The following is a 21,903-nucleotide window of genomic DNA, read 5'->3' as shown; positions in this document are numbered from 1 at the left end:
CGTTCGTTTTCTTAATGCTTTGTAAAGCACTTAAAAATTGAGAAATTATCGTCCGCCTACTACGATTTAACTAACCCTTCGTTGATCAAAGAGCGGTGACCGTCGATCGTGATATAAACCCCCGTTTAAAAGTAAACCTTTAAACAGCTGTTTTCGGATGGTACTAAGGCATCAGTCAGTCAGTGTTGGCACCAGTTTTGCTTGAGAAATTAATTACCATTTGCAGTTTTATTTGCAATAAATTAATGTGTGTTTTTCTATTAATGTGTACCGCACACCAAAACCACTCTCGGTGTATGCGTAGGACAGCGCATTAGTATTAATGATTAGATGTGTTTATTTTCTCTCTCTCTTTCTCTACTTCGTATGCAGTGTTGTGTTTTAGCGTTTTGTTTGTTTGCTTGTTTTTTTTCTTTTCTTCTCTTGTTTACATCATTTATATCACAATGGAATACACAGTCTCAATTAATCAGAATTTAATCAGTGTTTTGTTTCTGTTTTCTACATTGTTCGCACCATCACCACCCCTTCTCCCTTTTCTCGTGTTGGTAAGGATTAAATTTGGATGAACAGTTCTCCTTAATGTTTACTTACAATTGGAAAAAAAACCATTTGTTTGAGGGTGCGTGTGGATATTTCATTGTTTTTACGAGAAGCCGCATAAAATGGGAAAATGAGTTTTTTATTTCGCTCGGTACCGTAATGGTGGTGTCGCTAGCCTATACACCCTCACCCTCATATCAACACGTATTACACGTTTAGGATAATAGTTCGGAACAGATTTCGCTACTGTGTATTGCTTTGTTTTTGAGTTTGGCAGTGTGGAATTAGTTTATCCGTTCTAAACCGGTATAATATTTGTGTTTTGTTTTTTTTTTTTTTTCTACTGAAACAGTATATTTTCAGAGTTTTATAAAATAGTGTTTCTAATTTGAGAAATTATTTAAAAAGAAATTAAGTTTTTTTTTTTATATTATCTTGCAAAAAACTACCTGGGCTTGAAAAATGAACAACAAATCCTAATCGAGCCATTGAAGATCAAAGAATAAGTAAATAATAAAAAGCCAAACAAAGTTTTTTTTTTAGATTTTTGACAAGAAAATGTGAAAATTTCCTGGAAACTATACAAAAAAAACGTAGTACTAATAACAACAGCAGGAGAATGTTTAATGTAGTAAGGCACACTTTGGTTTACAACGCACACATATAAGAAAATAAATTATCCGAATAAGAAAAATAAATGTGCGCTCCTATTGGAATCCTATTGCCAACTACTTTAAAAACCCCAATTGTCGGCTTTGAACCTGTGTGCTTAAAATTAGGAAAGGAAAATATTTTCTAATGTTTGAAACATTCCGACTAATTATTGGTACTTATATTACATAATTTACCATATCATTAGAAAATCGTTTTTGAAACTATGATTTGAATGAATTACACGATATCGCGATCAGTAAGAAAAGTAACGACATAGAGGGTGGTCTATAGGTCCGTAGCAGTAACACACACAACCAAAACGGTACCGTGCGTTAATAATGCATTAAATAAAAACTCTCCACAACCCGTTTAAAGTGCGATTGTACCTTCTCCATCTGCAACTAATTTTGTGTAGTATTTTTCTACTGATTGAATAATCTATACGCGGCCGAGCAGGGAGAATCGGCAGGGGTTCGTGGTCTCTGAGCGCGAACAATACACACACTACTATACATGTACTTGTAATTTTGCACTCTATAGCATTGGAACTGTCTTATAATTGGGAACTGTTTTGTACACCTCCTTAGAGCCGATTTGATGTTGCTTTAAAGTATTATTTTGCATCAAAATCGAAGGTAGAGAAATCAAACAAAATACAACTATTTGAACTATGTAAACGCCTTTATGTTTAGCTAAAAAAAGTAGCATTAAAAATAGTAATAAAAGTATTAGCCATCATAACAATTGATTATGTTTGCAAGTGTGATACAAAATCGTAGTTTTTAAACAAAAGTACGAAATTATTAGCTTTCGAAATCTTTGTCTCAGCTCCTTTGCTGATCTTATTGTTTGTTGTTTTTGTTTCTTCTTCTGATATTTTTTATCTATTTGCTCATTCTACACTCTACTTCTTGTTTAATAACAATGTGTGTAGCTGGACACGTGTTGCTTTTTTTTTTTGTTTTGCAACCAAAGGGTTTAGAAAGGTGTTTTACTTTTTGCGCTCGTGTTACATAGTTATAATAAGTCGTTTCTTTTCCTTCCTGTTTTCTTAATCTGCTGCTCTTCTGTCCGTAATTAACACTACTACCCTTTCCTCCATGTATTATCATGTTCGTTACAGTACTTTTGTTTGTTTCGATTTGTTTTCGATTGTTTTCATTACACTTTTATCTTAATTCTCTGTTGCTGGTGCTTCATCATTCGTTAATTATTCGTTATGTTTGTTTGTTTTTACGTATACGATCAAATCAATAACTTTTCCCTTTCGTTTTTACGTAAAATAATCGAAACCTTTTTTTTTGTTATTAATTTTTGCAGGAAATATTAATGTTCAACATTTGTTTTACTTATATTGCTTAGTAAAATATTGAAATTACAATAGAAAAAAAAAAACAAAAAATCTTTCCCTTGTCAAAGGAATAAGAAATTAGGAAACAATCCAATTAGGAACTATACAAACAAAAAGAAATTATTACAAATTAAAAACGAATACAAAAAAGGAAAAAAGATATGGCTTGATTATAGCATGATATTGCAATAGGCTCTATGTTTGCACATGTTTGTTGCACACATTAAAAAAAACTTTTTCAAAAAGAAGAGACACAAGATCACTGGAGATCAGGTATATGTAAGCAAGTAAAAGGAGCAAAAGAGAAGAAAAAGAAACAAAGCTGCACTGCTACATTCATTTGTAGGTAGAAAAGGACATAAAAACATAAATTATTTTAGTAGCAAAAACATATACAAAAGGAGATGGAATAATAACACGTTTAATCGCTGCTAACTAGTTGACAGATTTCGAGCGCTCTTTCTATGAAACATGCATGATATCTGATCTGATCGCTTACTGTCCATCGTCCATCGCAGTAAGTACACGGTATTGGTATTACACGGTTCTCTCTAATCGTCTAACAACTAGTAGTAACGGGTTTAAGTTCTCTTTCATTTTCAATGTCAGTACACTACAGTACTACTACTACTAGGACTACTCTATAGCTTTGATTTATCTTCTTTTTTCTGGCCACGGAAGCAACGCACTTACTCTTTCCCCTTCCAAAGAGAACATTAGGCTGCCGGCCGACCACCACGACCAATCGCGTACGATCGTGCGATCGTGCGTCCTGATTGAGCGTTTCATTCATTAGTTCTTAGTTCACACAGAGAGGACGACGTCTTCGTTCTTGCAATGGGTTTACCGTTTTCCCTATCTAGTGCTGATTGATTGTGCTCTAACACGATTACGAATAGCGAGGGATGGTTGTCGGACCGATTTTTTAACAAACGGGCAAATGGATGGCTTTTTGAAACTGCGCGACATGAGCTACACAAGGGGAAGGATGGGAGAGGATGACCACACAACCATTATAGAGAAAGTACACCCAGTATTATAGTAAATTAAGAGTAGGCATTAGGGAGCACAAATTCGTTCTTTTTTGGCTTATTTTTCATATATTCCTCTAGCTAGCTTCATTGGGCGCTCGAACAGACAGGCGCAAATGTGTTAGAAAGAGCTTCTTTTTGAAAGAGCTATTAAGTGATCGTACAATGTGCAGCAAAACCTGTCTCCCTTCAGTTCACCAGTTTGATCAGAGAAAAAGCTACACCACCGACTCACCGATAAAAGTGCACCAATCACACACACACCGACACCAAATGCATTTAAAAAGCGCATGATGGCGCATGAGCGTATCAAAACATGGGCGCACGCGTAGCAATTTTAATTTAATGAAAAAAGATTTTCCGTTTGCATTTTTAACTAGTTTGTTTGTTTTTATTGTTTTATTACAAGAACAAGAGTTGGTAGTAAAAAAAACACACACACACACACGATAGCTTCTTTCTCAGCCAAGCGTACAACACGGAGGAGGGCAAACACAGACCCACACAGTTGCGTTGGTGGTTTTGGTAGCCGAGTAGCCCCCATGGTTGGGTATGGTAAAATGGAAATCTTCCTGGCTTTTCCTTTTATCCTTTTTTACATTGTTTTGTTTCCCTTGCTTTTTATACTTATACATGATAACAGTGATTGCATTTACTCTTTCAGTACATTATCATTTTGTCACAACTGTCTGTGGTGTGGTGTGGCGTGGTGGTGATGGTGGTGATTGTGGTTTACCAGCTACTGCTTTATGCGTTTGAAATATAACTAATTAGTATAATAAACAAATATGTAATTGTTCATTTTGTTTTTCATTCTTTGCACAGCTTTTTTACTGAATTTCAATACTTCTAAAAGGATGTTTGACGAGTTTATCATTCGGTTTGGGTTTTGCTTTACTACTACTTAGCATGATTGTTCGCGATCTGTTTTAAAAGATACCCTTTTTGTTAGCCAAACACTTTGACACTTTTTGAGATAAGTTTGTTTTTGTTTACTTATAAAAAAAAGTAAAACTAGAAACGCTTGGGAGAATTTTAAATGGTTTATCAATCATGGGATCATTCGATTTTGTACACAAACACATAGAGGGGAAGAGCACTTATTAGGAGGAGAAGGAAGTATCTGTTATATTATGGTAATTTACGGTAATTTTTTAAGGTACATAAAAAAAGAAAACACTTGCCTCGTCACTCTTCCCCCCGTGTACCATATTATGACACATACAAAGTTTTTCAGGTGTTCTCATAGCTGTGGTATACTTTCTTAATTCTTACTTATTGGAAATGAACTTGATAGGATGGGAATTGGATCCTATGGCACCCTTTTTAGACAGGCTTATTGGGAAATGCTATTGGATTTGTCCAAAAAAGATGCTATAGAATCCAATTCCTTTCACATAAAGTTCATTTCCTGTAAGAAAGAGTCATGAAAGTATGTCACAAGTATGAGAACTCCTGTAAAACCCTGTAAAAGAACCACCACCGCTGTTTCTAAAAACAAAACTCACTTTGCACAACAAATGCATTCTTTTTTTTTCGCTGTATAGTTAACTCATTTTGACTTTATTTTCTTTTTAATAAAACTGTGCTCATTTTGTTTACTTATTAAGGTATGTTTGTAACTGATTTTTGTTCGTTTTCTTTTTCGTGCAGGATAAATCTGTCTCCTGATCGTACGACTCTTTCTTCTCCGGCTGCCGGGAGAGGTGTATAATAGAACTTTACTACACGTAGGAACGAACAGCTCACAATATCTATCATTTTATTTTCCAATTTTACAACACACACACGCACACACACACAGAGCAATATTAGGCAATCTTATAAAAGTGATAACTATTGTGTAAAAAAAAGGTACACGCGACGTTCGTATGCATTTCTTTGCTTTTTATTATTATTTTTTGTAGCTTAAAACGGTGTGTTTTATTGTTTTGTTTTGTTTTTTTTTCATCATATTTCATTTTGCTTAATTCGATGCTTTATTGTTTTGTTTAGATGCACTTAAGTGAATCGAGACGGATGAATGTAGGCAGAGTAAGAGAAGAAACAAGTTACTAACAAACGATAAGAAAAGTCTTGGTAATTTACGGCTAGAAGCGTGTTTTCGTAGTATTCGATCATATGAATCAGAGGGTGTATTATGATGATCTACACTATATTAATTGCTTTCATTGCGCGCGCGTGTGTGTGTGTGTTGTTTACTCTTTGTTTATCATTAGTAAGCAGCAATACCCTCCACACATGCACACACCACACACACTCACCAAAACACAGACACGTTTGATTTGTCTTCCCCGATTGCGATTCATTGGCAAATACGATGACACGGCGATCGATGATCGAGATCGACGATCGTGGGGTGTTGTGTGATGATAGCACACTACTATAACTAGTGTTTTTTTTTGGCAAACCATTTTCCAGGAAAAGGGGATTTCTTTTTTCATCACTTCCGTTAACACATACCCACAAATTGTCCACTATTAAGTTAGCGTGTGATTAAGTTAAAGGTTTTAAATAGCGTTAGTTTGATGCAGTGTGTTCTGTTCTGTTTGCTTCTATCATCGGTTGCACGCAGCACTATGAGATCTTGGTCGAACCGTGTGTCCGTCTTGTGTTTTAATATAAATTAGGTATTACCGCGTATTTCGTTTCGCATGGTGTTTGTTTGATGTTGTCTCACTGTTGTTTTGTTTATTACTGATCTGTCCTCTCTCTCTCTCTCTCTCTCTCTCTCTCTCTCTCTCTCTCTCTCTCTCTCTCTCTCTCTCTCTCTCTCTCTCTCTCTCTCTCTCTCTCTCTCTCTCTTTCTCTCTCTCTCTTTCTCTCTCTCTCTCACTCTCTCTTTCTTTCTCTCTCTCTTTTTCTGGCTTATTCCATATAGTTGCCCTTTCAGACAATTCAGCCAATGATTAGACCCTTTTCCCGTTAGGCGGAGGAACACGTGTACATGCCTTACACCTTCCCTCTCTTTCCGTGTTAGCACAGGCAGCGCTTATTATTATGCTAACATCCTATACTTTCGTCGTTCCAAATGCACATATACTACTACATCTACCGCACACACACAAATTGAAACGAAATTATTAATCCCTCTTGTTGGCTCTCCTCGCACACACACCACACAAACACACTCTCTCAACACACACCTCATAAAAGTAATGCACTTCTTTTCGCGAATTATTTATATTGCCCTTTTGTTTTGTTTGCTAACAGTCTTTAATAAATTGGTTACTTTTTGTTTGCTGTTGTCTCCTGTTGGTTGTCGCTGTTGTTGTTGCAGCGCATCTCTAACTATCCCTTTTGCTTGCTAAACTAATGACGAATGAAAATTGCAACAGAAAAAGCTGACACGATCGATCGATCGATCGCGTCATTCGTACAACAACATCGTTTTGCTTTAATTATTACTGGGTATAGGTAAGAAGAGATAATCATTTCATTGTGCATTTTTGGTTGGGGAAAAGATAAAAAGAATTAAAGAAAAAATACATCTCATTACAGATAATTAATTCAACGAAAGACTATTATTGTCGATGATGATACCACCACCATCTGCTTAAAAATACACCACCGCCAGTCGTGTAATAGTAAGTACCTGTGATTGCATATTATTAGCTTAACTTTGAACAAAAATTTCGACCACTGAGTTTAAATATAGTTAATTAGGTTTAAAATTAGAAAAAAAGTTATACAAAATCGAGCAACATTATTCCACTGAGACAAAAAAAACAAAAGCTATGAAAAAGTGAGTATTTAGTTAAAATATAAGAAAAGAAATGGCGAATGCAAGCAGCAAACCTTTATAATAATGAAGGAATAGTAGTAGTTTGGGCTGTAACGTTTAAAAAAAACGCACAATAGGAACGACTATATTGGTTTGTTGTATCGACAACAAAGCAATTTTACAGTTAAACTTTGCTAATAATTTTACAGTTAAACAAGTTTTCCCATACAGTGTGTGTACTCTTTGTTTCATATCAAAAGCAAAACCGCCACAGGAAGAGAGGCACAACAAAGCTTCATCCAAATGAGGGGGACAAACAAACCCCGATAGCAACAACGAATCGAATTCATATCAGAAGAATTAATTAAAAAAAAACTCAACAACAAAACTAATAAAGTAAAATAAATCCTCTACCAACTGATCAATTACACACTACTATTATTATCACATGCTTTGATTTTACAGTTTTTTTGTTTTGCATTGTTCAGTTCTGTTTTGGTGGCACTATCGTTTCCCTGTCTTAGTTTTGTTTTCTTTTACGCGTTCTTCTGTTTTTTTAATCATAACGCCTAACAACGCCATCCTGTGCAGCGGGGTAAGGTAGGTTTTGTAAGGCATGTACACGTCTCTCCCCGCGATTGCTCTACTTACTACAAAAAGCTGTCGTGCTGCTACAACAACAACTCAAAACCTGAGAGGATGCATTTACCAAGGGGTGATCATGCCTTGCCGCTATTCCTGCCACCGGGGAACCGAGTGAGTGCGTTCGTGCGTAAGTGCGCGCTTGATTGCGTGTGCTTGCTTATATGTCGGGTAGTCGATCACTGGCACTATTATATCGTGGGGGTAAAAAGCAAGTAGTTTTTACTCGATCGCAAAATTGCTGCCATTTGAAAACTGTAGCTACTATACTTGGGAGGATATGTGTGTATTTCTTCTTTTACGAATATTCGAACTACAGGGGGCGGGGGGATGGAGACAATACCATAAATTGCATTTTCATATAATCCACAACAACAAACATATTGAAATCCAAATCGTTCATTCCTATCAAAAAAGAGCTTGAACTCTAGACGCATTTGATACATTATTAAATTATTGCCTACACTATTAGTAGTTCGTAGCACATGGTGCGTGTTTCTCTCTCTCTCTATACTCGTTGTATGCCCTTCTCCTCTCTTCCCTTCCCCTTTCTATCTCGCTTAGAAGCAAGTTGCAACCCCCCTTTTATTTATTAGCTGGAATCAAACAACGCTCTGGCCCCTTCCCAGAGTAGTAGTAGTAGTAGTAGTTCATCAATATCGATGTGAGTAGAGTAGGAGTAGCAAAATTAAACGAAAACGAAACGCTTTCCTCACTAAAAGCAAAGCAGCTAACACCGAACAAACAAACGATAGGGTGGGGGTGGTATAACACAACAAATTGCTCTCAGTTCTGCTTAGCATATTGGTAAAAAGGAAGGATGGATCTCTCTCTCTCTCTCTATATATATACGTATATATGATAAGTAAAAAGTGCGCGTCAAGTTCATTAAACGATACAATAATAATCATAATAATAGTAATAAAAAAGGATAAACGAGATAACATAATGAAGTGAGCAAAACATTGATAACGATAAGATCCATCATTCGCACATTCTAAACAGTCGGTGTTTTTCTCTATGAATCTCTCCTCTTCCGCTCTTATTATCTGACCCGATCCGATCTATAAATCACATTTTTCTTGTTTTTCCCTACTTAAACAGCAACCAACCCAGCTCTAAAATAGCAGAGGATGCTAGCTAATATATATATCTATGTTTATAACTGATCCTGTCTCTCTCCTCTCTCTCTCTCTCTCATCAATCGGGTCGGGCTTCAATAGTAGTGTGTAGGGGTTTTGGCGGCGGCATCAGCATCTGATATTGTATGTGTGTTGGGTGTTTTTCCTTTTTTTGTACATTATTCTCCTTTCCTGCCGTCTGCCTCTTGCTATGCTTGATTTCCCTGTGTCCTCTTTCTTTATGTCTTGTGTTTGTTATCAGGAGGAGAGCTGTTCAATCGCATTCAATAATCTCTAACACACTGTTCTATTCGCAATGCTCCAGCATCATTATCATTCATTTGGCGTTGGCGGTATGATGATGTTGTTTGACTATGATGATGATAACCTTCCACACACACACCTCTCCCCCGTTTCTATCCCACCCCTTTCCCTCCGAGCAAATTCTGATTGGTAGTAAAACTATTTTGTGAATTAAAAAAAAAAACATAGACAACTACAGTTCTGGCTATCTGCTTTTCAGTGTTACAAACTACTGCTGAATTAAATTCTACAACCCAACTGCGTCCCCCCCTTTCCGTAACATTATTGTGTAAAGGGAGGGCAGCTCTTCTTTTACGCTTTAAAAAACTCCAATAATCATATTCATATTATACGTTTTGGGGTCAAAATTATCACCAGTTTCTTTTGTTTGTTTGTTTTTGTTTAGTAGAGTAGATGCATGCGTGTGTATCATTTTGTGTGTGATTGTAAGATTTTCTTTTCTTTTTTTTTTGACAGTGAGTTTATCGCGTCTCGTACGTAAACATGTAAAGGGAGGAGGGGAGATATATAATGTGTGTGTGTCATGCTGAATGTTTGAACGCATTTTGTTTCTGTTATCGCCATCTATGTTATCCTGCGCCCGCAGTCCTCGGTCCGACAACACTCTTAAAAGAGAGTTCAACAGCAAACAACACACAAATATTTTCAGTTTTTGCGGCTGATGCGCGGTTGCTGTTCACGGGACAGTAAAGCTAGCTCTTATACAGTACTACTGATAATCGAAATAGTACAACTAGGTAAATATATAATAGTAATAATAATAATAATAATAATAATCCTATGCTCATAGTAACGGGTATTAGTTCATTTTCTGGGTTTTTTTTGTTGTTGCATCAATCACTAATTAATTAAAAAATAATAATTCCTGCATTGTCGTAAGTTTCGGTAATTCTGTTATTTTCTTCACATTCTCTCTCTTGTTCTCACTCTCTTCCCTTCTCCCTTTGACTAATCTAAATCGACGCTCCAACAACAACATTTACATACACACAACCACATCCACTCTACTATACTCGCTTTTTCGTACAGCTCTCGCTCGAATCTTGTTTAAATGTAACATTTGCCATTCGCTATATTATTATAAGATTGTTGTGTGTCTTGCGCATTTCGCGCTTGCTGACTGTTCGATCGGAGGGGACATATGGACGCGTGCACGGTCCCGCTTATTAGTATACTTACGCAGAGAAGAAGAATTTTGTCTTGTTGTAGGGTTTTCTTGTTTAAATTACTACTCACACTATCTGCCAGTAATAATAATAATAATAATAGTAATATCGCCAATACTTTTTATCTCGTTCCATCCATCCGAGGGGAATCACTGTGTGATTTCGTAACGGTGTTCTTTTTTCGTATAGCACTAGCTCTAACCATTGATTTGATCTTCGTAGGGGATGGTTTGTGGTTTCAGGTTTTATAAAACATACCAAATTACGTGCACGCGCGCTTGTGTGTTTGTATCGCTGATTCTTTGAAGACTTTGAATACTTTATAGCCGAAAAGGTAGGTGCCTGCTACTGTCCATTGAAGTCAAAGGCTGCTTCGGTACGATATACACACCCGTGCGGTGATCGTTCTCGCCGACAGCAAACGATTGGAGAAGGTTTGTTATTGTTGGTATGTGTGTAACAACGGTGCGCGTATGCTGGTGGTAGGTAATGCACGAATATTACTACTGGAACGCTTTACCCTGGGGAAAGAGAAGGGGTACAACCATTAGAAGATCATACAAGAAATGCACTCTTATTTAATAAAAATTAAAAATGATATTCAACTTATTTAATAGCAACGAACTAGATAAAAATACTAGTAAAGTAATAACTAAACAGACAAATACTTACGGAATTGTGTCCGAAACAAGGTGTGAAGACGTGTGTAGGTGATGAGAATTTGGTATACAGGAGTGTCAAACACTCAGGCGCGAGCGCGCGCGCACGCTATCGGAGTTAAGCATCTAAATCCGTGTTTTCTTTTCTTGTTGGATTCCGACTGGTGGCAAGTTATTCCCAACAAGCTATACAATGAGAGAGAGAGAGAGAGAGTGCGAAAGGAGGGACGACTGTGTCATTGTAGTTGTTCGGTATGTTGTTTTTCCCTTTTTTTAATTTCTCCCGTTGACACCTCTCTCTCTCTCTCTCTCTCCCTCTCTCTCCTCTGAAATATCACATCCTTTTTTTCGCATTTTTTCAAAAGACGGCGTAATATCGTGCACATTATGCTAAAGATCGATGGTACTGGTGGGTTTCTTCTTGTATTACATATGTACGGGGTTTTTTTGCACTGGTGAGCGCGAAAATTAGCTTCGCAAGCTATCTGGTTTTCGCATTATGCTGCTGCTGCCTTATGCTGCTGCCAGCGGTGATGGATTTAAAAATGCTAGAGCACTCTCTCTCTCTGCCTCTCTGTGCCTGATCCTTACAGGATCGTAACTGCGATAATTCGTAACCTTATCACTTCTTCGGAAGCAATACAATAATATTGGGTAAACGTTGTCGAAACCTTCTTTTTCTTCTTCGTCTTCTTCTTTAGAGTAGCAGTAAAAATTTACTTTTAATAGTAAAGGTGTTGTATAGAATGTCATTGTTCGTGTTACGTATTTCGCTGGAAAACGTAATTTGTAATACAGTTACCCACCATTTGTTTGTTAACAGGAAGGCGCTTCGATGGACATGTAATAACAACGTGTTTGTTTTTTTTTCCATCAGCATATGCATATGTTGCTTTGCAGGGAGAGCATTGGAAATTTGAGCTGGCTTCACATAAATCTCTCTGTGTGTGTTTGTGTTCCATCGTATTAAATTATTCCTTTATAATTACGCAAGACAATAGATACTGATCATCTTCGTGTGTGACAGATGGAAGTGTGATTACAACTAGATAAAGAAGGTTAGTAAAAAAAAACAATCGGGTTTGTTTGCTTTGGCAACTTTGGTAACGATGGCGAGATGATGATGACGATAATCATGATGTTGCTGCTGCCGCGTGTGTCTTGGTCTTTTCTTTTCGCACATTTTCCAATGCATTTTTCGTTTGCGTTTTTCTTTTGCTTTGTTGGTCCATTATTGTTTGAGGCTAATTTTTATCAGCGTGTTTTTGTGTGAGTTTCGTTTGAGTTCTTATTCTCATCGTTTCCACAAACACACTTTAAAACTGTGTCGTTTTTTGTGTTGTCTTTTGCTTGCCTGCGCGCGTTTGCTTTACACAGAGACAATCTCTTTACAGGAAAGGTACGTAGTAGGGGGACTGTTGCTGCTGCTGCTGCTGTTGTTGCATTTTGTTCAGTTCCATAAACAGCTTCGCAGCAGTATCCTGGATTGCGTTATTGGTCATCGAGTTTTTCCAATTGGAGGAACCGGCCGGTCCACTGGACATCATGTTTGCGTTCAGGCCCGTTGGTCCTCCATAGCGCATGGATTGATTTTTCTTGTAGTAATGGCTCGACTGTTGCGACTGCTGCTGCTGCTGTTGGAGGCGGACGGCGGCACTGGAAGCAGTATTGTTGGCAGCGTTAGCGCCTGCACCCAGCGAATAGTTGTTCACGTACTGCTGCTTTTGCTGCTGGGACAACTCGTACTGCTGCTGTTGGCGCAGTGCAGCGGCAGACGATAGCGAAGATGCGCCACCGTTCGATTGCGAGATTCCTTTGGGATTAGCACCGCTGTTGTTGTGGTTGTTGTACTGCATCGTCATGGAGACCATTGGATTGAACTGATCGCGACCCATCAAAGCGTTGTTGTTGTAGAAGCCGCCGTTGCCGGCAGAGCTACCGCCAGCCGCCATGCCGCCTCCTCCCTGTGCATTCGGCGAGGATGCACCGGCCACTGCTCCCGATCCGTAGATGCCATTGTTGAAGCGTGAAGATGACGGAACTACACCTCCTGCTGCAGCAGCAGCACCACCATTGCCAGACTGGTACATGTTGTAATCGCGACCCATACTGTTGTTACTGTTACCAACGCCGGCACTGGCACGGTAGTTGTATTGCTGCTGTTGATACTGCATGCATCGCAGCCGCTGCTGTTGTTGCAGCTGTATTTGCTGCTGCTGTTGCTGCTGCTGCTGCTGCTGCAGATTGCCGTAGATCTGGTTGGCGTTCAGATTGGACAGGTTCAGGGTGGCACAGCTCTGGTTCACCGGAGCGGCCGTGGCGTTCGCTCCGACCGTGTTGACCGGATACTTGAAGTCGCAGCACGCGCACGTGGCCATGCGGAACTCCTGCACGTGGCCGTTCGGGCCGAGCCGATGGTACTGGGAGCGATTTTGCAGAAAGAACTGAATGTTGTTCGTATCCGGCAGTACGGCATACTGGAATGCGAATTCACCGGATAGCCCACCGCCACCACCACCGCCCTGCGCCCGCAGATTGCTCCCAAGATCGAGAATGTCGCGGTTGTTGTAGTAGATGGACTGGCGCGGCAAGCTGTAGATGGGCTCCTTCGTCGGCTTCGGGGACAGGAACAGCAGCTGGTCGAGGGGCTCCTCCTTCGTTAGGCTCAGCAGCTCGGACGACTTTGCTAGCAATGCGTCCGCGTCATCGATGGAGGCAGAAGTAGGCGGCTCGTCCGATTCTTTTCCACCCGCTGCTCCTGGTGAAGCTGTTGCAGAGGCAGACAGTATCGCGGCACCAGCATCGTCGCCACCGCAGCCGTCGTTCTCATTTGCATTTTCGGGTAATTTTTCGTCCAATTGGTTCGTTTCGTCATCGGAAGCCGTAGACGACGACGATGAAGAGGAGGAAGAGGAAGAGGTGGAACAGGTTCTGGAAGAGGTCGTCGATATGGTCGAGCCGGCGGACAGGGACGACGAGTTGGAAGAGGACTTTTCCGGACGGCCGGACGATGAAGATCCTTCTTCCTCGTTGTCGTCGAGTAACGTGGGCGATGAAGGCATTTGTTTCTGAAAAGCAAACCAGCAAAATTGAATTAACATTTACTAATAATTTACTCTTGAGACTGTAGGAAAATATTACGACTATGAGGGTGTGTGTGTGTGAGAGTGTATGAGTTTATTGAGAGTTTATTTGCCAGCTAGGAAAAACTTTCTGCGACAATGCTGCAAATTCTTGCAAACTCAACAGTGCGTTAGTCCCAGAAGACAGAAACAAAACAGCAACCCAGGCTGTTGCGCAGAAACGTCTAAATGGCGAGAAAAACATTTTTTCTCTCTTTACATCAAGTACACATTGATTCACAAACCTAATAACCTTTGCCATACTGTCGGCGGCATTCTTTCCGAAAGAGTCAAACCTATTAGACGTGTTTTCCAAATTAGCAAGTGATCCCGAAATTTTTCGTACAACTTCTTCACCCCCCGAACTGTGTTTCTAGTAAGTTTTGCCAAGACCGTAAGCTGTGTGTGTTGGCTAAAGAAAAAGCCTACAAAGTTTAATTCTTTTAGTAAAATGGTCTGTCCAGTTCCTTCAAGCAGCTGCTGCTATCCCTTGGCCTATTGTTGCAGTCCGGGAGCGTACGCGTGCAACTGTTCCTGCTGCGGATACGGCTGTCCAGCGCCGAGCTGCATCTGCCCGTACATACGAGCTAAAAATTGTCGTGACCTGCGACTTTGCCGCCCTTGGGGAAGATGAGCTGTAATCCGGGCTGTTGCGATTACGTGTGCGGTGCCGCGGGATTGTGTTCGCCGAGCATGTGCTGTACTAGTTACCGCGGACCATGTGGACCATGTGGACCGTGCGGACCATGTGGACCATGTGGACCTTGTGAGCCGTACGGACCATGTGGACCATGTGGACCTTGTGGACCTTGCGGACCATGTGGACCCTGTGGACCATGTGGACCTTGTGGACCATGCATACCATGTGGTCCATGTGGACCATCCGGACCATGTGTGCCTTGCAGTCCATGCGGACCGTGTGGACCTTGTGAACCATATCTTGCTTGCACCAGCGCAGCAGTCATCTTGCAGCGAGCAAGAATGGCCCGTCGCATGCGACTGAAAAATGCGTTCATGTACGATTGAAGCCAACGAGCTGGACCGACAACTGAAACCAGGTATTTATTCGCCTTTTTTCATCAAGTTCAATATTACTGCATGTTAACTAGTTTCGTGTTATGTTGCGTCCACACGAGAGCGCATATGCGTGCAATATGTCAATTTAGAATGTGTCCCGTTTCCATTGCACGTATATGCACTGACTTGCGAATGCCAACACGTTAAATTCCAAAGTAAACCTTTTTTGCATCGTCATCTTGGTAATTGTGATGACCGTTCCTATGTTTCTAAGCAAAGACGAAATTTTCAACAAAAAATGCATCAAAATCTAGTTCATTAGTACAATTTCTTTATCTGGAGGCTATTGCATATGCATATTGATTCCAATCCCTAGATAGAAAAAGAGTAACAACAACAATACCGGGGCTGATTTTCTTGCTGCGGGTAACAAAACGGTCGGATTGCTCGACTATCTTTAAGGACAGCAGCTTCCAATGCTTCAACTTCTCAGGTAGTCCCTTCTAAAGCCCTTAGTGCGGTATTTGACCTGAGCTCTGCAACTGCATTACCAAAAAGGTAACGCAGTCCGATTGATCATACGCATTGTGTGTGTGTGTGTCTTGAAATGTGTGCAGCTGCACCGTTGAAGGGAGGGACGATCCTTTTCGGTTCCCTAAACTAAATTACTACTCGTACCTTGAGAAGCACAAAACTTGCAGAAGAAAGCATCCTGCAATCCTAAATCATCTTAGGTGTATAGCTCAAAAAGGATATCTATTATCTTCGCCCATTTCGCTCCGAAAGAGGCAGCTGTATATGTCTTCAAGCGGCTTCGGGATGTTGTTTACACTTTTTCGTCGAAATCCGGAAGTTTCATTTTCAATTTCAAAAGAAATCACACCGAACACACACACCTTATGAGAAATTTGTGAATTTCTAATTATGTGAACGTAATGCTTTCGTTGTCTCATTCATTTCGACAGTTGATGGTGCCTTGATGCCTTACCTTGATATCTTCCAAATCCAACGAACTTACGCCGCTGGATTCGCTACCAACTGGTGACAGCGGGTTCTTGATGCTGCTGCGAAAGTCGATGCTCACGGGAGAAATCGGCGAAAGCAGTCCGAATCCTTCCAGGAGGTCACCTACGCCCGACATCGGCACAGCAATGTTGAGAGCCATCTGTATGAAAAGGGAAGAAGAAAAAAATAGAGGAAATATAAGAGGAGGTATGCAAACACAAATAATGTGTTGTATGGTTTGTTGAAAACATTCGATAACGCGTTTCACTAATTTTGTCACTAGTTGTAACTCACAACCGATGAAATCTCCGCTTCAAATAAGTGATAGGAAAAATGAAGTTTTCGTCGGAATTGATTCCGGAATTGACTCTGGAATCGGAATCAGCTTCAGAATTGACAACCGAAATCGGTTCCGGAATCAGAATCTGTTCCGGAATCGAAATCAGTTCCGGAATCGAAATCGGCTCCAGAATCGGAATTGGCTCGGAAATTTGAATCGGCTTCAACATCGTATTCGGTTTCGGCATCTTCATAAGAATAGGCGTTTGGGTCCAAAGCAAAGACTTCAAATTTAATGGAAAACGATCCATTCTTATGGAGATTCCCGGACTTATTTCGCTTCTCAAACTTCCGATTTCAATTCAAGAACGAATTCTCATTTCGTAGCTATTCCAATTCTGGAGGCAATTCTGATTCCGTTTCCGTAGCATATTATATGGTTCCCTGGTTGATTCCGATTACAGATCCGATTCTGATTCCGGAATCAATTCTGGTTTTGGAGTTGACTCCGGAATCGGCTCCGGAATTGATTCTGAAGACGGAATCGGAATCGGATAGGTCCGATTCTGAGCTCTCATCACAACTTCAAACGTTACTTGCTTTTGTACAATCACAATCAAATGCTAAAATGCTGGGTAAAAGGACCACTAGTTATTGCAGAAGATTAACAAGAGCAAATCAAATTATCCAAGGTCAATAGGTCCAAGGTAAATTCCATAATTACCAAGTCATGTAATTTTTAAAAAAAATCGAGGGATTATGAGATTCGTTGGTTCGATTATTCTACATATAAATATTATTATATTATCAGATAATCAATAACCAAATCTATTTACACCCTATCTTATTTGATGATTCGATCTAAATCGCAATCTGGATTAGTCAGTCTTATGAGATGGTTTGTATTATTTGCATAAGCTCTGTCTGATGCTGAGTTTGCCATCGGTTGCAACAAGAGTCACACATTCGACAAGTGGTTTTGTGAGGCACAGAATGTAGTAAAAAAATACATGGGTACCAAATGTGTAACAAGTTCGGAAGAACACACGAAAACCCTTGTACAAACATACATAGCCGCCGTTATCAGCACGCCTTACCGACAACAGGAATCTTTACCTTGCCTGGCTTTAAAAACAACCCCGCTCCATCCATCCACACCAAGCACACCTCCTCTGTGAACGCAAATGCAGCATGGTGGTGTTATGCGTACGTGGTTTCTTATCACCCATTTGTTGTTGCTATATAGTATTGCACTGGTCTAAAGATTTGATAGAAGAGTACAGTTTCGTGTGAATGTAGTGTGTGTACGTCGTCCGCTGGGCAAGTGCTTTTAACCAACAATTCGTGTGCTGCTCCTATTATCCTCCCAACACTCACTACTGGTCAATCAATAAAAAGGCCTACTATGTGACTAATAAGCCTTGACAACAACGGACCAAATATTAATAAACAGTAAAAAATGGCTTTTAATAAAACACCTATGCCCTTGAACAGGAATATCCCTCACTTTGTTCAAATTCTACTACGAATTTTACTCATTCAAATTTCACTGTATTGTTATTCTTGCAAGCGAATGCGCGTACGTAATTGAACCTTGCTTATATCGCGAAACAATGCTCGCCAAGAATGTCCACCACAAAACAAACAAACATATAATAGGTACACGCCGTTTTGAAAGGGATTCTTGTGCACGTGTTTGTACGGGGCAAAACGTGTGTACGTGTGGTGGTGGTAGGAGGTACACAGGTTCAGCTGATGCCGTGCGATGGTAATAAGGGATAAAAATAGTAACAATGATTACGTTGGCAGCATGTTTGTTGCGAGACACATTTGCTTCTTTTACGGCAAAGTAAATGAAGGATCCGGGGGGGGGGGGGGGGGGGGGGGGGTATGAGGATTGATCATCCATCGTTACTGTCCCAAAATTCAACCAGTTTCTAAAAGAAGTAATCTGTCACTCGTTCGAATCCTATCTTATTCTTGAAAAATGCATACATCTGTTATTTTCGTGCATAATCGACACGACAAACAAATAGGCATATCCATACGCACGCGGAGGGGCGACTTTTAAATCCTATCCTCGCGTTTTTTTGCAGGTCACGGCCTTGAGAGCTCGCACTACAGGCACGCCACATGACAACACGAGGGTGCGTGCGTAGGTGCGCTGCTCTCAACCCCTCTCAATGAATGCACCCTCCCCATTTTGATAAAGTTGAACTTCTTTTGCGCGTTCAAACCACTCTTTCGCCGAAGAACGCGGGGCGCCGATTGCCAGTGTAAAATGGTTAAAAAGTTGACCGAAAATGTAAATCGCACCGTGACACCCCCCCACAGTGCCACTGTGCTCGCGGACACCTTCCCTTGACACCGCGTTGCTCCCCACAGTGTGGGTTCAGTTGAGTGTATCAAAAAAAAGGTAAAACAACACGAAGCCAAAATGGTCGGTGGTGTTGTCCCGCACGAATAATATAGCGCGCGATATCATTTGCTTGCGCGACCGTATTTTTTGTGTGTGCTGCTTTTTCTTCTTCAAATGCCCTTTCTGCGATTCCTATTCTCTTCGCGCACACACACGCGCGCACCCGTACACACAGCAGTAGCAGAGTGCCGGTGTGTGCGGTGCGGCTTTTACGTCGGTATTTTTTCACCTATCGACACAAATATGGGTCCGTGTGCGCGCGTGTCTGTAGTTGTGTTGTTCGATTCTCCTCTACACACCAGCTGCTGCTTACCACCGTGTACGCGCCGTAGGCCATATTGCCTGGCTTTGCGCTACTTTTTTTGCGCTTCAAAGCTATGTGCGCTGCCGCGCGGCGTTCCCGTACGCGTGTACGTGAAATGGACGCGAAAAAAAAGAACGGAAATATGACTGCTTAAGGTATGGAGAGATGTATGTGATGATTTCAGCAAAAGCAAATTCTTTCCAACTCTGTACTCCAGCACGGTTCTGGTCGCTCTTGCGCACGTTCACACATTAGTGGCGCGGCGTTCAACACGTGTCCTGGACAAATTCGGTTTGAAAAGTAGACTACAAGCTGGTTGATGGGGAAGAATAATACTGTGCCCAGTAGCTTCCAGTGGCCTTCCCTTTGACCGGATAGCAATAATCTAAAAACAGACAGAAACCTCCGTAACACGCAACACGAGAGAGTGAGCGGGGAGCAGCTTTCGCCCAAATGCACCGTTATCAGCACCAGCAGACATGTTCATTCCAGGTGATTCCAGCGGATCGAAGCTGCCGTTTACATACGAAGCGGCCACTCTACAAATACAAACCCGCATCCCCCCTTCTCCCATCATGCTTCCCCCCATGTACTCACCATAGACAGAGTGTCCAATTTTCGTACGGACGGATGGAGTTCGATCAAATCCAGAGTTCCTTCCTGCGCGCGAAGGTTGGATTTGGTTTCGTGATGGTGGTGGTGTTGGTGGTACTGATGATGGAATTTTACCACACTTGATTTTGCTGGCTGTACCGGGGAATATTCCTAAGAGTGTCCTTCCGGGGTTTTAAGCACGGAAACACACACACAACAGTAGCTGACACTCGGAACGTCACCGCCGCTGCGCCACACACGACGACTCGCTATCGTTGCTCAAGAAGCACACGCACAAATTCACGCACACAAACAGCTCTATATACACGAATTACTTTAAACACTAGGACACTAGGAGAGGAACACAGCAGAGATAGGCACCGAGGCGGCAGAGCAGAAAACAGCAAACACCAGTGGAAGAATGAACGCGCTATAATTGATCACAGATCTTTTTGGGTTTTGAGTTGGAAAAAGGAAACGAGAGAGAAATAAAGAAAAAAAACGTACGATTAAAATTTGGAGAACAAAACTAAGGTTAACTTTAGCAGTCGAGAGACACAGGGGGTAACATCGCCGATGTGGAAGATATTTTCCTGTTACATTTCGGCGAATGTTCTCGCCTCAGCGAATACGAAGCAAGATTTACACACACACACGCATATACGCACGCACACGTGCATACACACACGCAGCAAAAACACACCGATCGTACCTTTGCCCGTTTGCAAAGATTTTCAATTGCACACACACACACCGAGATCCACGGAATTCAAGGAAAGATAATCCTTCCTAGGAGGCAAACAAAAGGAATATTCTTCTTTTCAAGCTTTCTTTCCCAACTTGTGTCCAACTGCCCAACGCTTTGCTTTGTATGATGTAGAGGCAAGGCAGTATCCGCGATGACGTGACGAATGCGTTTTTACGTCTCGGCAAAAGCGAGATGTAATTCTGTGTCTGTGCGCGCTCTCGATATGGCCCTTTTCCGATGGCCGCACAGCAACGGGGAGGTTTCACACACGCAATAGCGAGGAAAAAGAAGCTGTTTTTACCGAGATTGACACAAGCAAAATGACGAAAATAATGGATACTGTTAGGTGCCGTGCTTTTTCTCTTCGCCAATGGCGCGGGGTGCCGCAATAATGGTGGAGATTCTACCACACAGGAGACGCGCAATACACGGCCGGCAGGCGGCGCGAGGTGAGCAAGAGAGAGAGAGAGAAAGGGACGACTTTTTCACGGCAAACTTCTGATTTACGCTCTATTGCGTTTCTGTTCACGACGGTAAGTTCAGCGCGTGCAGTCTTGTTAAGATGTGCAATTTCACTGAACAGTGTGTGCGTTGGTGTGTTTTCGATGCTCCGATTCGCCGTAAATTGTACGATTCGTAGAATAAAAGGCCCACTTTTTGGTGGTAATTTTACGAAATTTGCCGTCCACGGTTCTCACACGATTTTTCCTGTCTCCGTCGCTGCTGTCAGACTGGCAAGGCTAGAGCCGCGGTCGAAGCGAGCGAGCCAACGGTTTGGCACATCACGGTCTGGTTAGTACGCGCTCTTGCAACCGGTTGCGAATGTTTGGCGTAATGTGTCGTGCGTGTATGATGAATTATAGAGGGTTACAACATTAGCATGCTTTCTCGTTCTCGCCAACAGATGGTAAGAGCTGACATGAGCAGAGCAACCATGCTGATTTTGGAAGTAGGACCGGTGAGTGAGACGTTCAGGGTTCCGAAAATGTTGCCGGAACATTTGCTGCCAAAGTGTATGGATGAACTGTCGAAATTGTGTTGAGAGAACATTTTTGTTGTTAGCGAAACAAATCGATTTGCTTCACGTTTATTATTGAATGAACATTTCCGAGCGCGTTTGTATAGCACGATGAATGAACAATCAATTATATTTTAATCATGTTTATTGGTAAATACGTGCAAAGTTTTTGAAATACACCC

General features: G+C 41.1%; 1 protein-coding gene and 1 long non-coding RNA gene across 7 annotated transcripts; one reads left to right on the top strand and one right to left on the bottom strand.

Moving 5' to 3' along the window:
- Positions 1-11,911: 11,911 nt before the first annotated feature.
- LOC4578158 (capon-like protein) lies at positions 11,912-21,486 on the bottom strand. 6 transcript variants are annotated; one of them, XM_061657162.1, is made up of 4 exons: positions 21,402-21,486; positions 19,959-20,403; positions 16,343-16,519; positions 11,912-14,283 (listed from the first exon to the last, which is right to left on the bottom strand). In XM_061657162.1, exons 2-4 carry the CDS (start codon positions 19,959-19,961, stop codon positions 12,604-12,606), a joined length of 1,860 nt encoding a protein of 619 aa, XP_061513146.1. In that variant the 5' UTR covers positions 19,962-20,403; positions 21,402-21,486; the 3' UTR covers positions 11,912-12,603. The 6 variants fall into 6 exon arrangements, with proteins under 6 accessions (XP_061513146.1, XP_061513143.1, XP_061513147.1 ...); XM_061657159.1 differs by having other exon boundaries at positions 21,358-21,467; XM_061657163.1 differs by having other exon boundaries at positions 21,377-21,438.
- Positions 14,602-16,548, top strand: LOC133393242 (uncharacterized). The gene is made up of 3 exons (XR_009766039.1): positions 14,602-14,713; positions 14,785-15,395; positions 16,320-16,548. It is a non-coding gene; the product is annotated as an uncharacterized LOC133393242 (long non-coding RNA).
- Positions 21,487-21,903: the final 417 nt, after the last annotated feature.

The sequence above is a fragment of the Anopheles gambiae genome, chromosome 3 (assembly GCF_943734735.2).
Source record: "Anopheles gambiae chromosome 3, idAnoGambNW_F1_1, whole genome shotgun sequence".
Lineage (NCBI taxonomy): Eukaryota > Metazoa > Arthropoda > Insecta > Diptera > Culicidae > Anopheles > Anopheles gambiae.
The sequence above is the reverse complement of the archived record's forward strand: the minus strand, read 5'-3'. Positions and strand labels throughout refer to the sequence as shown.

Bases quoted from the DNA above. Each gene is read 5' to 3' on its own strand.
- LOC4578158 (XM_061657162.1), bottom strand. The intron at 14,284-16,342 runs GTAAGGCATCAA...TTTGCTTTTCAG, and splicing joins TGGATTTGGAAGATATCAAG to AAACAAATGCCTTCATCGCC.